This window comes from Siniperca chuatsi, linkage group LG18 (assembly GCF_020085105.1).
Source record: "Siniperca chuatsi isolate FFG_IHB_CAS linkage group LG18, ASM2008510v1, whole genome shotgun sequence".
NCBI classification, from domain to species: domain Eukaryota; kingdom Metazoa; phylum Chordata; class Actinopteri; order Centrarchiformes; family Sinipercidae; genus Siniperca; species Siniperca chuatsi.
The window spans coordinates 14523983-14537289 of NC_058059.1; the positions used below are offsets into that span (position 1 = coordinate 14523983).

A 13307-nucleotide genomic window follows, 5' to 3' on the forward strand; every position below is an offset into this window, starting at 1 on the left:
GCTACAGGCAGAGTGTGACAGTGAATCAGTGCTCTCAAGTAGATTAAAGCATTTCTATCAGACACCACATATAAAGCCACTGGATATGAGACCAGTGTCTGAAGAATTTAAGATGACCAACCAGTAAGAGTCACTGCTGGCTGTAACACTATAATCTCCCCATGAAGAATATAGCTGTCCCTCAGTCAAGCCCTAAATTCCAATATGATTCCATAATGTCTGTGAGTGATTGTGTGTGAGTGTGTGTGTGTCTTTACGATGCCTGGCACAACAACAACAGAATTCTGTTGGTCTCACTGTTTCCATAACCACAGTCAGTCAGTAACAGAAATAATAATTTTTTAAAAAAGGTAATAAAGGCCACAGCAAATATGAAGGGAAAACACCTGGACAGGGAGGAAAGAGAGAGAAAAGGAGAGGAGGAAGGAAAAAGGAAAACCTTTAAAAGGAACTTTAACACGTATTAATTTCATTCATTTGTGGTCTCAGTGATGATCTTGTGAACTAGTGCCTTTTAGACTGATCCTGTTATAAAATGTGATAAAAAAAAAAGACATCTATTCATGGAATCGCAGATAGTAAATTTCAAGATGACAAGGTATAACAGGGCAGAAAATGAAAGGGCACAGACCAAGAGGAACAAGTAAGATGGTGTGAAAATGGGAATATAAAATTGTGTATAGATATATGCAATTAAAGTTTTAAAAAAAAGTGAAAACTGTCCATCTTAGTTGTTATGCTGCTGAGCTCCACAACCTAGCTGTAATGTCCAGCTGTGTGCCCGAGTAAACGAGCAAAGGACTTCCCTGACCCTCAAAGATCACTGACGGTGTGTTACTTCCTACCCCACTGTGGGTCTTAAGAGTGATCAAAGCCATGAGAACACACACATGCACTTACCTCTCTAACCTCCTAACCCTTCTGTGTTATGCGGCTGCAGACAATAAGGACACAATCTTTAAAGTTTTTACTTGGACTTAGACTGCAGAGACCTGCTGGACTGACATGTGACATGTTTGATCCTCTGGCTAGGTCTTTATTTTATGTTTCACATAGTTTATTTTTATTTCCTACTAGTGTTAGAATTTAATGGTGTTTTGTTACCATATTTGTTTTGCATGTTTCATATTGATGTGCTGTTTTTATGTTTTGTGATTAAAGATAAAAGATAAACAGTGAAGTTACATTCTCCTCTATTAAGTCTAGCTTACTGAATTTAATACTTAAGTGTTAGTGTCTATAAGGAAAATGATGCTCTAATGTAACTGCATAATTAAGAGAGACTGCTTGCCAGCAACTGGTACAGACAATTTCTGAAATTATATTTTATATTGACAGTTTTGTGTGAAAGCTTAAGCTGAATCATATTTCAAACTTAAAGAATATTACCTTGAGTTAGGGCTGGACGATAAACCGAATTTATAGAGTTGTGAATTTAAATTTAAATGTACTCTCATCACAGTTTGCAATTAATAAATAGTCCAAATCAATCCATAGTCCAGTCCATATGTCCAGAAACTTAAACTCGTCATATTGTAATTAATCCTGATGAATATATAAAACTCAAGCAAGCATGAGATAGACAATTCCAAGTGCTGATGTATTAAAAAATATTTAGCATCACATTTATTGTTATATATAAGATTAATGTGACACTAAATTTCAGATCATATTGTTCAGCCCTACCTTGTGCCTGTGGCTAGTAGTTGTGGTGTATTGGATTGCATTATACTGAAAGGTGTTTGTAAAATTTTGCCCACAACCCTTTTACTCAGAATGATGCATTCATGTGCAATCGTTAAGAAAAATGATCACTAATTGGAAGACGGCCTACAGAAACTGAACTTGTTCACCGTATAAGACACACTAAACACAACTAACCTGAGATAGCGTTGGTGACAGACATGAGTGGAGAGTGCAGAGCAGGAGTGACTCCCCACACTGTGTGGTATCCCACGATGCCAGCCAGACCAAAGGTGGTGACGATCTGAGTGAAGGCGGCATTAGGAGCTGACAGACCCAGACCCAGCAGGGTGGCAGCGCCTGGCACAGAGAGAGACAGAGTTAAAGAAATAAAAAAAGATAGCTACTGTAACAACTGGAGACAGCTTTTACAGTATATCTTGGGACAGATTTTGTTTAAATGAAGTATATTTAGCACCTGAAATTGTTATTCTGGTACAAAACAAAAAGGTAACTTCCACTTGCAACCCCCATGTTGAACATATCCATGAATTGTGAGCATTTTAGCCAAGAGAAGACTATCCAATATTTCACGTCAGATAAAAAAAAAAAAAAGAAGAAGCTTAATTTTGTGTAGCAGAAATACGTTATTTTTTCTTCTTTCCTATCCTGTTATCATCTGTCAACCACTCTGGGGTAACAGTAGCAGTTTAAATAGCATAAATGAGTTTGAAAATAATAGATTTCCCAACTCTAAGCTCATTTGGTTAACTGCAAGATGTGGTAGGCACTTGACCACCCATGTTGTCCTTATTTCCTGTTACAACAGACAGCTATAGTTATCCGTCAAAGAGCAATTTGTCTGGTTACATTTGTGAGACTGGTGGCATGACACAAACTTTCTTTTCCAAACTAACTGTTATAGCTAAAGAAGTTATCAATGTCCATGACAGTCAATCAAAAATTATTAAAATGACTACATTACTTGCCACGCTAATAAGCATGTAACCAGCACAATGCAAGTTCTCAATATCAGCAGCTGTGTGGTGGTGTTAAGTAGGAAACTACTCGAGCACCTAAACAATGTGTAAACTACATTAACTGCATGTGGCGCACTTACACAGAGCGCTGTGTGGCACCATGGGAACCACTCACTACAGCACTACTTCAAACACACACTCAGCGTGACACTGTTTTTACAATGCACACTTCCTGACACTAACAGGGTGTCTGTGTGTGTGTCACTTCTTGCCTCCTGTGCACATTCCAGCAGTGACCTAAAAAGCTGATTATTCACCTTATGGCAGACCTCAACTTCACTTAAGACCCAATGTGGACAATTAGTGAGAATAAACCTTGTAAGTGTGCACATTTCTCAGATATAGCATCTGCCTGATTTCTCTACTTAACCAGAAAATCTAAATTGAATGGCACATTCAGTGTAAACCAAAACGACTAACCTCCAGTGTACACGCCAGCAGTGGTAAGTGTAGCCCTGAAGGGAGAGATTTGGGAAGCCTTCTCCTTCTCCAGCTCCTGGACAGACTTGGGTTTAGGAGGAGCTGCAGTGGGCACATTCTTAGGCTGAGGAGCGGGGAACAGGTTCTTTCCATTCTGGAGGTGACAGAGAATAGTATGATGTTAAAGGGAGAAATATGGGAAAAAAGAGCAAACAGAAAGTTTAATCAATTTTTCCTAACCATCAGTTAGCTTAGTTTTTGGTTATCAAATACAGAAGAGAGACGTTTGCAAAAAGTGGTGGAAATGAGGGTAATTGTCAGTTATGTCAACAATATCAAATGACATTTATTAAGAGCTGATTAGATCTCTTCTTTTATTCCCTGATCTCATTACCTGATGGTGCACAATGACCTCTGTTGCATTCGGAAATCTGTGAAACATTAGACTATGCTGTCAAGATCAAAGTAAGCAAACTAATGGTCAGTAGGTACAGTAAGTAATATCTGCATTTCAGCATCATTTATAAGATGTGAGACCATTATTGTGGTCGGATGGGTCAAATTACTACCTGAAATCTATTTGTTTAACTCCAAAAAATGAACACAGCTTGACTGAGCCTGATTAAAGCAAAAATAATCTCCCCAAGTATAATAATTACACATGACGTAAGACATAAATGATATGGCTCCACCTCACTGTAAAAACATGAATATTGAAGAAATAAAGACAAATCTACAGTAGTTGTGGTGGACCATCCCTGCCTTGCACACTCAGTAATGATGCTTTGCCTCTATAATTAACAACAGAGTCTCACCAATACTGGAGTTTTGAGGCCAGTACTGATATCTATATATGAGAGATTTTTTATTTGGATTTATTATTTTTTACAGTAAGACATAATATAAAAAACTAACATTTTGATAAGGATCATTTATATTTGGTTGCTGCAGAAGCGTGACCAACATTAGATGCCTTTTTATTACTTATCGGCCAACATGTACACCGATACCAGTATATTAGTGACAACCTAATAGTGGCCAATAATATATTTTTCCAGTCTATTATTAACAATTCAATAATCTTAATTAGCATTTTTTACTGTGATGAACACTCATTCAAGAAATATAAATTACATGTAACAAATAAAAGCTCCAGATGATTAATTTGGTGACACAGAGTTCATTGGAATTGAAGCTTACTCTAACAATAAATACTTGTTTAGTGACATTTTTGTTTTTGGGTAACATGACTCACAGATGGACAGATTAACTTGTAATTAATTCATTAAATATTTTTTTAATCTTTCCTCTTTATAAATCTTTAAAAAGCTTTATCAAAAGTAATAATTAAAAGTATGCAAATGTTATTAAAAGGGTAGAACAGTATTGAAAAGTAGAATTTACCAGTCACACTAATTGACTACATTTAATTTTGTACAGTTATCTGAAATTTATCAAGAACCACTTCCTAATTGACTAAATAATTGCACCAATAAAGCTAAATGAAGGAATCAGTGAGAAGCAGCTCAGAGTACCTAATAAACACAATGACATTTTATATTGAGCTATCAAAGGTATCTGAGCATGTGGTTGTATCTTTATTATTACTATTATGTCAATATCATTTTTTCACTCTTAATACTCAAACATGGATGATGAGGTTTAATGTTTAATGAGGGGACATTACTCCATTGGCAACTGTTAAGACGGTCAAAATAGAGACAGTAAGAAGAAAAGATTGTCTGTTCTTAGGGTGACATCTAGTGAGTGTGTAAGGGACCTGCAGGGCATTTTGAATGATTTTCTACATGACTGCATGGATCTTCAGGTTTTTTTTTTCTGTGCTGCAACCTGTGCAACAGCTGAGAAATGTGTGTGAAATCTCAGCTGAACACATACATGCATGTGTGTTTGGCTGCAGGCCGCATAAGACCTCATACCTGCATGACAACCGATCCTCTGACAACATGGTCCATGGTCCCATAGTCAAACGCTTCCTTGACATCGAGGTAAAAGTTCTCCTTGTCGGGGCTGATGGCCCGTATCAACTTGGTGATGTTGTTGGAGTAAAGAGTGCTGGACTGTGTCGGCAAACGGCTGGGCAGGTCTGTGTAGCCGATATGGGTCACTCCCTAAAAATAAATAAATAAATAAAAAACATTTTGTGATATTACACTAAATTGGAAGGGAAGACCAATGACGACCAAAAGAGAATGAACACAAACCAATCAAACGTGTTCTTTTTGGTATGGGTGTCAGTATGTGTGAACAGTATGTGCACTAACCTTGTGGACTGACAGCTCTCCAGGTACTGTGGTCTCAATGTTTCCTCCAGCCTCAGCAGCCAAGTCCACCACCACTGACCCATCTTTCATGCTCTCTACCATCGGTTTGGTGATCAGGATGGGTGCTCGCCTACCTACAATGTCACAATGGAAACACAGACATCAAGGAATTACACTTACTTACCCAACACCCAAATCAACAGAGTAATAGAACAAATGTGAAGCTGTTGTAAAATATGTTCTGGTACATTCTGGTCAAGTTATTTTTAATGTTCAATATTCCGTGATTTGTCCTTTTTATTTCTAAATTCTCCGACTACCTGCCCAGAATACATGTTTCACATTCTGTGATATTCCACGAGGAAAATTGTTTACATGTCCTTTCGTTTGAAGACAGTCTGCCTCGGCAATGTATCCTTCACTTTTTACATATACAGTCAGTGTTTACGTTGTGCATGAGTCTGTGCATACCAGGGATAAGAGCAGTGCTGATGACAATGTCCACCTCCTGACACTGTTTGGCAAACAGCTTCATCTCTGCCTCTATGAACTCCTTTGACATTTCCTTGGCGTAGCCTCCCTGACCCTCTCCTGACTCCTTAAAGTCCACCTCCAGTGGCTCTGCACCCAGAGATTTAAACTGCTCCAAAGCTGCAGCTCTGCAAGAGGGGGATTTCTTAGTCAGGCAGAAGGAAAACATGAGAACACATGCTGCACGTGATATTAGAAATTTCTATTCTCCTAAATTGGTAATGCAGGAGTGACACTGTTTGTCCTTAAAACTACATACATAGAACATAACAGTACTGTATACTACCAAGCTTTAAGGTGCATACAACTGAGCAGATAAAGGCCCTTAAAGTTATAATCCTTTTTCATGAAATCAAACCCCATTTTTGATACTATTTATAGTCTGCATTTTCTGCAATTTATTTATTGTATTTACTGGGGCTGGACCCAAATATTAGACTATTCGGATATTCGTTTGTTGGGTAGGTATTCGATTTTCAATTTGGGATTTGGATATTCGCACACACACCTACACCTCTGTCTCTTAGGCTACAGCACACCGTTGTATACACCAGCTTGCCCCGCCTCTTTCTGTTTCTCTCTAGCTGTCTCATACAGGGACAGACACATACAGGCTGTATGTCTGCTCTGTTGACATTCTTCATCAGCACTATGTTTTATAAAGGCGCCCAAAAAAACATAACTCGCATTTTGGATTTTTTCACCCACTGTGTTCACTCCATGTGGAAAAGGCTTGTTGTAGCCTATCGAAACGATCGAAAACCAACGTGGTACCGAATGACATCTGCACCAACCAGGTGTGTTCACTGTTGCATTACATGGTCCGTGCTTGTAAAATATCCACCATGTCGGCGTAATGCCAGAGAATCTGTCTGTCTGTCGCTGTGTGTTTCTTTGCAGAGCATGTGTGATTGTCAGTATACCTGTATGAGAGGGTAGAGCTACGGGAGATTGTCTACTAGTTAATCAATCGCAAATGACGTCGGTCTCTCGGCTGCATAAAAAAAAAGTAAATAACCAACCCCCCCACGAGGCATGCATGTGCAATCCAGCGTAATTTTATTTAACATCCTCACTGTTTACTGTTCCCTCTCTTTACACTGTATTAAGTTACTGCTAATGCAAACCGAACATTTCCTACTGCTGCTGCTTCACGTTAGAAGCGTTCAACTGGCAAAAACAGTGGCTTTTATTGTGAAGATGCGCATCATGAAAAAAGTGGCAAGAAAACTAGTCATTTTTGGCATTTTTTGACAGCAGATCAGTTTTCAATTTCGCAGGGACTAAATGGAGTGTGAAGTGTGTTTGGCTATGCTATAAAGAGATACACCAGTTGCTCATCTGTTTTATTTCTGACAAAGTAGCTGCGTGTTGCCCCAAGACTGTGTCTTTATACTGTATGTTATCCATAATTTCAAGCAGTCATTGCTGCTGTCACCCGGTGGTGAGACATCATTTCTATACTAATTGTGAAACTTAAAGCGAATGTTGGATCTTATCTTATCTTTGTTATAGCAATCAAATCATATGGAAATTATGCTAATACTGTTGTTACTCTTACATTACCAACTCATTGTCCCAAAACACTTCATGATTGTAAAGCCTGTGTAGAAACTGATCAAGACAAAGGCTTTTAATTAAGAGGGTTTGAATTAGCTAAGAATATATGCACATGTACCGCACACCTAATTCTGCACTTCGGCTCAAATACAATCTTTCATAGTCAGTATTCATTTCATTTGCAATTTAGACAAAGTATAATATCAAAAACAAACCTGGTATCAAATCCTCTGACAATGGCTCCCATGGCCCTGGCAGTACCAGCTGCTGCCAATCCAGCCACACCACCTCCAATGATCAGAACCTATTCACACAAACATAGATGAAATAGTTTGGGATGGCCAATACAGTGATTTAGCATAACTGGCATAGACACATTCATACTTACGATAATACCTCCATACTTTGCCAATAAAAGAAATGCTAACTACAGAAACACACACACTCATACTACACACCTTTGCAGGTGGCACTTTCCCAGCTGCTGTGATTTGTCCAGTGAAAAAGCGACCAAAGCTGTTAGCTGCCAGCACAACTGCCTTGTACCTGAAATGACAGAGAGGAAAATAACACAGGAAATGATGGAGAAAGTGAAAAAATCTTTTAATATGGATATAAGTATGAACTGTAATTTTACGTGTTTAAACATTAGAGACATTAAGACATTAGAAAATATTAAAACAAACACTGTATCTGTTAATATTTGAATACATGTGGAAGGGCGACGTCTCTCTTTTTCTGGTCATAGGCAAGATATCTAAATACAAGTTTTGCCATCCCTGATATAAAACACGAGAAAACAAATAGATTGGCTTAAGATCAGCATAAAATAGAAGTAGAATTTAAATCAGAGAGACATGGGGGCAGCCATCTTCCCGTCATGCAACAGATCACAGATTACAGTTTTTTGGCAACTATGGCTGCATTGTTTTATACATTTTAAAAAAGGTAAAAAAGCAATGTTAACAGTATGTCAATATAGAGTATACACATGTACTGTACAGTATGTCTGTATTTTCATGCATTCTGTTTCCTCCTCCTGCTAAACATTAGCCTATGTATGTGTCTGCTGTTGTCTTCAAATGGAACTTGGAAAGTTTTTTTTCAACATGGGAGGTATAGTGCGAAATATGCCTGGCAGTCAAGTCAATTAAGTTGTGAGAAGGAAAGGCTAGACAACAAACGTAATTTGTAGAAAAATAAGAAGTTCCATGCACTCCAACATTTTTTCAACTTGTGTCACAACTCGTGAATTCTTGAGCTTTCTGAAAAAAGTTGTGAAAATCACATCAGTGAGTAATTCAAGTTGACACTTCTCATAAACATAGAAAACAGGACCACCCCTTGAAGGCACCGTATACATACCCTGCGATGTTTGCCATCGAGCTCAGTGCATCATAACCCTGGGCGATGGTGACTCTGGGCACCTGGTCCATAGCCAGGACGGTGGCCTTCTTCTGGGACAGCATGTCCATCAGCTCAGGGTTCTGAGCCGGGTAGATGAAGCTGATTAAAGTGGCCGCGTCCTTCATCATCTCCACCTCATGGACACCCAAATCAGGGTTGAAAGCAGGAGCGCGGATCTGGAAGCAGAGAAATTGGTTGAAAAAGATAAGGACAGGCAGAGAACATGACAAAAGCTGTAAACGTAAAAGGCAGAATGTCATATTAAATGTCTTCAACCTAGGGAGGGAGTTTGAGAGACAGAGAGCATGAAAGGACATAATAATAAAAGGCAGATTATTCATGAATCTACCTGCAGTAATTCCACTCCATTACTATATACTTGGAAATCCAGGAGATAAAGTATACAGAAGCTAAAGGTTGAACTTCGTTTACCCTCCTCTCTACCATAAAATGCTTTCCAACACAAAGATATATTTGAGCTCTTTAATGGATGTAATGAGCGTTTATTGATTATTATATCATTAACTGACATGCCTTGTTCAGCGTGTCTGATTCGAGGATGTCTGCCAAAGCTACTGTAGCGTAGGATAATTGTTCCCTAGCTCCTTTTCACACTTTTTCTCTGGGCTGGATATTTTTAAATCAATATTCCAACAAAAGTGCTCTCTGTTCCCTCTCTCCCTCTGCAAAATTTTGTTCCCACATCTTTCCCCTTCCTCCCATCATCTCAATTTTCCTCCTTTTCTCCCTACCATAGCCTCTAAGCACATTTTAAAAAGCACACCAATGACAACCTCAACCTTTGCTCTGGCTTATTGCACACTACTGAAACCTCTTTCACTCAGGTCTACACTAGAATCATCATCCTGCTTTACATTTTCCTCACTTCTCATTCCTCTCTGTTTCTCTACCTTGCCCGTCATGTCTAAAATGGAGACATCCTAGACAGTTAATTAAGAGTCACAGTCATTCTCCCTCTTCCCCCTGCACCTTACACTGCAAAAAAGCAGGTGCCAAAAAGGTGCTACCATCTTCAAAACACTGACTGACCCATCATGTACCTTCTTTCCTTTTCTCTCTTCCAACCATTATTCCTCATTACCTCTTCTTATACCTTAACCAGCCGTTCAGATACTGAGACATCTGGCATTTTCAAATACTTGCAAGGTTGTTTGATTCATCCAACCACTTTACTTACATCCTCCTCCCTCTCTCTGGCCTTGGTGAACTATTAAACAATACACTTCTCATTCCCCCTCCACCCCCCGACTGAAATCCTACCTTAACCACCACATCAGATGCCAAGACATCTTTAATGTCTTTAATTGTTGCTCCAGCTTGGGCGTACTGTTCATCATGGAACTTGGATGGCTCTCCGGCTCCGGACTCCACAACGACATTGAAGCCCTGTTTGACGAGCGCCTGGACCCCAGCAGGAGAAAGCGCCACACGACGTTCACTCTGGAAAATTTCCTTGGGTACACCAACTGTCAGTTGTTTGTATGGAATACCTGCAGAGGCAGAGAAACAACACAGGAGCATGTGCGATAAGTGACAGCTGTTATATTAATTATTTTATTCATCATCATTGCAACTATTGCAGCTTTTCAATAGTTGAAGATGGAGCTCATTATTTAAGATGCATGGGATAATTGGAGAAAATGTTTTATTATAAAGATCTAAGGCTGGGTATCGTTCAACATTTTTCGATATCTGTACTGGTACCGATACCTTGACATTGATACTGGTTCCTGAACAAACTTTTTTTCGATACCAACTTTATAAAATCCATTTTAACAAAGGAAAATTACATTACAGTACAAATTACTCCAGTAGCCTGGATTACTGGACTAAAATGAAGAATATGATGGAATATCGGTTTAGTATTGGATTATATAAAAACTATTAATAAATGTCGAAAGGAACATTTATAACAAACAATATGGTAACAATACACCACTGTAATGTCTAGTCTTCCAAATCCAATGAAGAAGAAGAAATAGAAGGCATGACTGTGTGGGTGACATTTGTCGTACTGGGAATTAGTGGCAGTGAGTGAGACCTCTTACTTTGTGATAAAGAGAAGCTAGCCCGGGTCTGACAACAATCGACAGTGTCAACTTCAGGAGTATTTCTCTCCATTATCTGTCAGTCTGTAACGTTAAGCAACACCATGTTTGCCGTCAGAAACGCTCTCTGCCTCGGCTGCATGTTATCAATCCCCACGGTGGCGAGGAGAGAATGCGCAGGGGCTTTCATCCCGGTGGACGATGTGGTGAACGGACTCACCGACGAGCAGATACAGGTTAGCTGCACTGGCTAGCTAACAAGCAGCACAAAGCAAACATTTACTATTTAGCACTAAACACAAAGTATAGCTGAGGCTGATGGGAATTGTCTTTAGTTCTGCAGGTATCTGGTCCAGCTAAACCAAAGTAATTGACAAAGTGTAATTTCACCAAAGTCATTAGGATACAATGTCTGGGATTCATGAATGTCTCTACCAAACTCTGTGCCAATTCATTAGGTAGATATCAATAATATATATTACTGGATTATTGAAGACTTTGACCTGCTACTGGCACAAGAAAAAGTCAGGGGATCAGCAAAGTCATTAGGATTTATCCTTTGGGGACCATGAATGTCTGTACAAAAAGCATCCATCTTACAGTTATCAAGATATTACCGTCTTGACCAAAGTGTTTAACTGCTGACCGACATTGCTATCCCTAGAGCCCCACAGCTAACTTGGCGCAAAAAAAAAATGCACACAATGTTGTTTGCAATGCAGAAGCAGAAAGCTTTCCTTTGTTGTCCAAGATTTTTGCTATTCAAAATGTGTGAGAACAAAAGGGAGGCTTATAATGATAATAAAATTGGTAAAGGGAAGATAAAAAGACAGAAACAGAGTCAAGTGAGTAGCAAAACAGAGATACAATGAGTATGACAAGGACCCTGAACTATTATTATTTTTAGCCAGTTTATTCTGTCTTTTTTTAGTACTTTTAATCAGGTCTAGTGTCCAAGTAACAGAGATTGTGGCAGATCACATGTGGCAGAGCACATGCTGTGTCGGCTCCTATGGAAAATTCCACTGCAGCTCTTTCCCTCAGTCTCTTCGTCTATACATAAACACAAGAGCATCTGTCAGGCTGCCTTTCCTCTCACCCTGCTGTGGTGACACGTCCTCTAACAACTTTTGTTTTACAAAAAGTTCCACAACATAAGACAGCCAAACTGGTTGCCAGCTACTTGATTATTACATTCCTATAAAACAAGAGTTACCACATGACACTGTATGTTCTGTTTGTCTCATTTGTTTCTGCCAACACATTTAGCACTCAGGTACCAATCAGCTAAAGAGATCTGAGTCGGAGAGCTAGGCAGTCTATCCCGTGGCTATCATTTTACTGAGCAAAAACTTTAAATTTAAAAAGACTTTTGGCAAGAATTTGGCTTTGTAAATATTTTATGAGGAAGGAAATACATTCAACACTTTCATTAGGCCTCAAGGATACACACAATGTGTTAAGGTAAGATAATAAGATAATGATAAGGTGAAAAAAATGCAGTCAGCTCATTCTTTTCAATTGGGGTACTATACTGAGTTGACACAGAGGGGTATAAATGATTCTCACCATATTAACTTTATAAATCAGTGTGCGGTGTTTTTGAGTCTGATAAACACTCAGTCTATACTGGACGTCTATAAGCTGCGTAGAGGTCATCTATGAAGTGTGTGTGGTGTGTTCCTCTCCTCTACTGGTCTGTGAGATTGTAAGCGGATATTTGTGTGTCCAGAATAGACGCTGCCAGCTGTTACTGGAGTTAGCTGAACTGCAGGGATGTCACCATGAACCAGGTCACAAGCACCCCTTAAACACCCACCTACACACAACCCAGCACACTCCGACATGAAGCACACACACACACACACACACACACACACAAACACAAAAATGCACACACACAACCTTCTGCCTGATTACTGGCTACAGAGTGAGGACATGGAAAATGGAGAGTAACGCCTGAGGGCTGCAGTATCCTAAATGTGACCTTGGGACTGAAATCAAATGCAGGTAGCAACACTGACCTCTAAAACAAACTTTTTAAGAGGTAAAGGAAAAGCTACTGTATGAGGTTAAAGGATGTCCTCCGTTTGGTTTCACTTATCTCTATTTTGCCTAAACAGGAGATTACCTTCTTCATAACAATTGCAATGGCCTAAAAAAGGAATAAGCATGCAAAAAAAAAAAAGAATGAATACACCATATTTATATCACAATGACAGATTTGTTTCACCAGTTGCCAAGGTCAACAAATGACAATGGTATAATTAGCCTACCTGTCTCTCCCTTCTAATGCTGAGTAGTACCAATTT

At 39.1% G+C, this 13307-nt stretch overlaps 1 protein-coding gene across 1 annotated transcript in view; it reads right to left on the reverse strand.

The window, feature by feature from the left end:
• nnt (nicotinamide nucleotide transhydrogenase) overlaps positions 1-13307 on the reverse strand; it is a 34487-nt gene that overhangs the window by 20291 nt on the left and 889 nt on the right. Inside the window, exons 2-10 of the mRNA XM_044175219.1 lie at positions 10208-10437; positions 8885-9102; positions 7978-8065; positions 7735-7823; positions 5900-6087; positions 5429-5562; positions 5084-5275; positions 3144-3297; positions 1882-2043 (exon numbers count right to left, since the gene is read on the reverse strand). Coding sequence (XP_044031154.1) covers positions 1882-2043; positions 3144-3297; positions 5084-5275; positions 5429-5562; positions 5900-6087; positions 7735-7823; positions 7978-8065; positions 8885-9102; positions 10208-10437 — 1455 coding nt within the window. The remainder of the gene's footprint in view (positions 1-1881; positions 2044-3143; positions 3298-5083; positions 5276-5428; positions 5563-5899; positions 6088-7734; positions 7824-7977; positions 8066-8884; positions 9103-10207; positions 10438-13307) is intronic.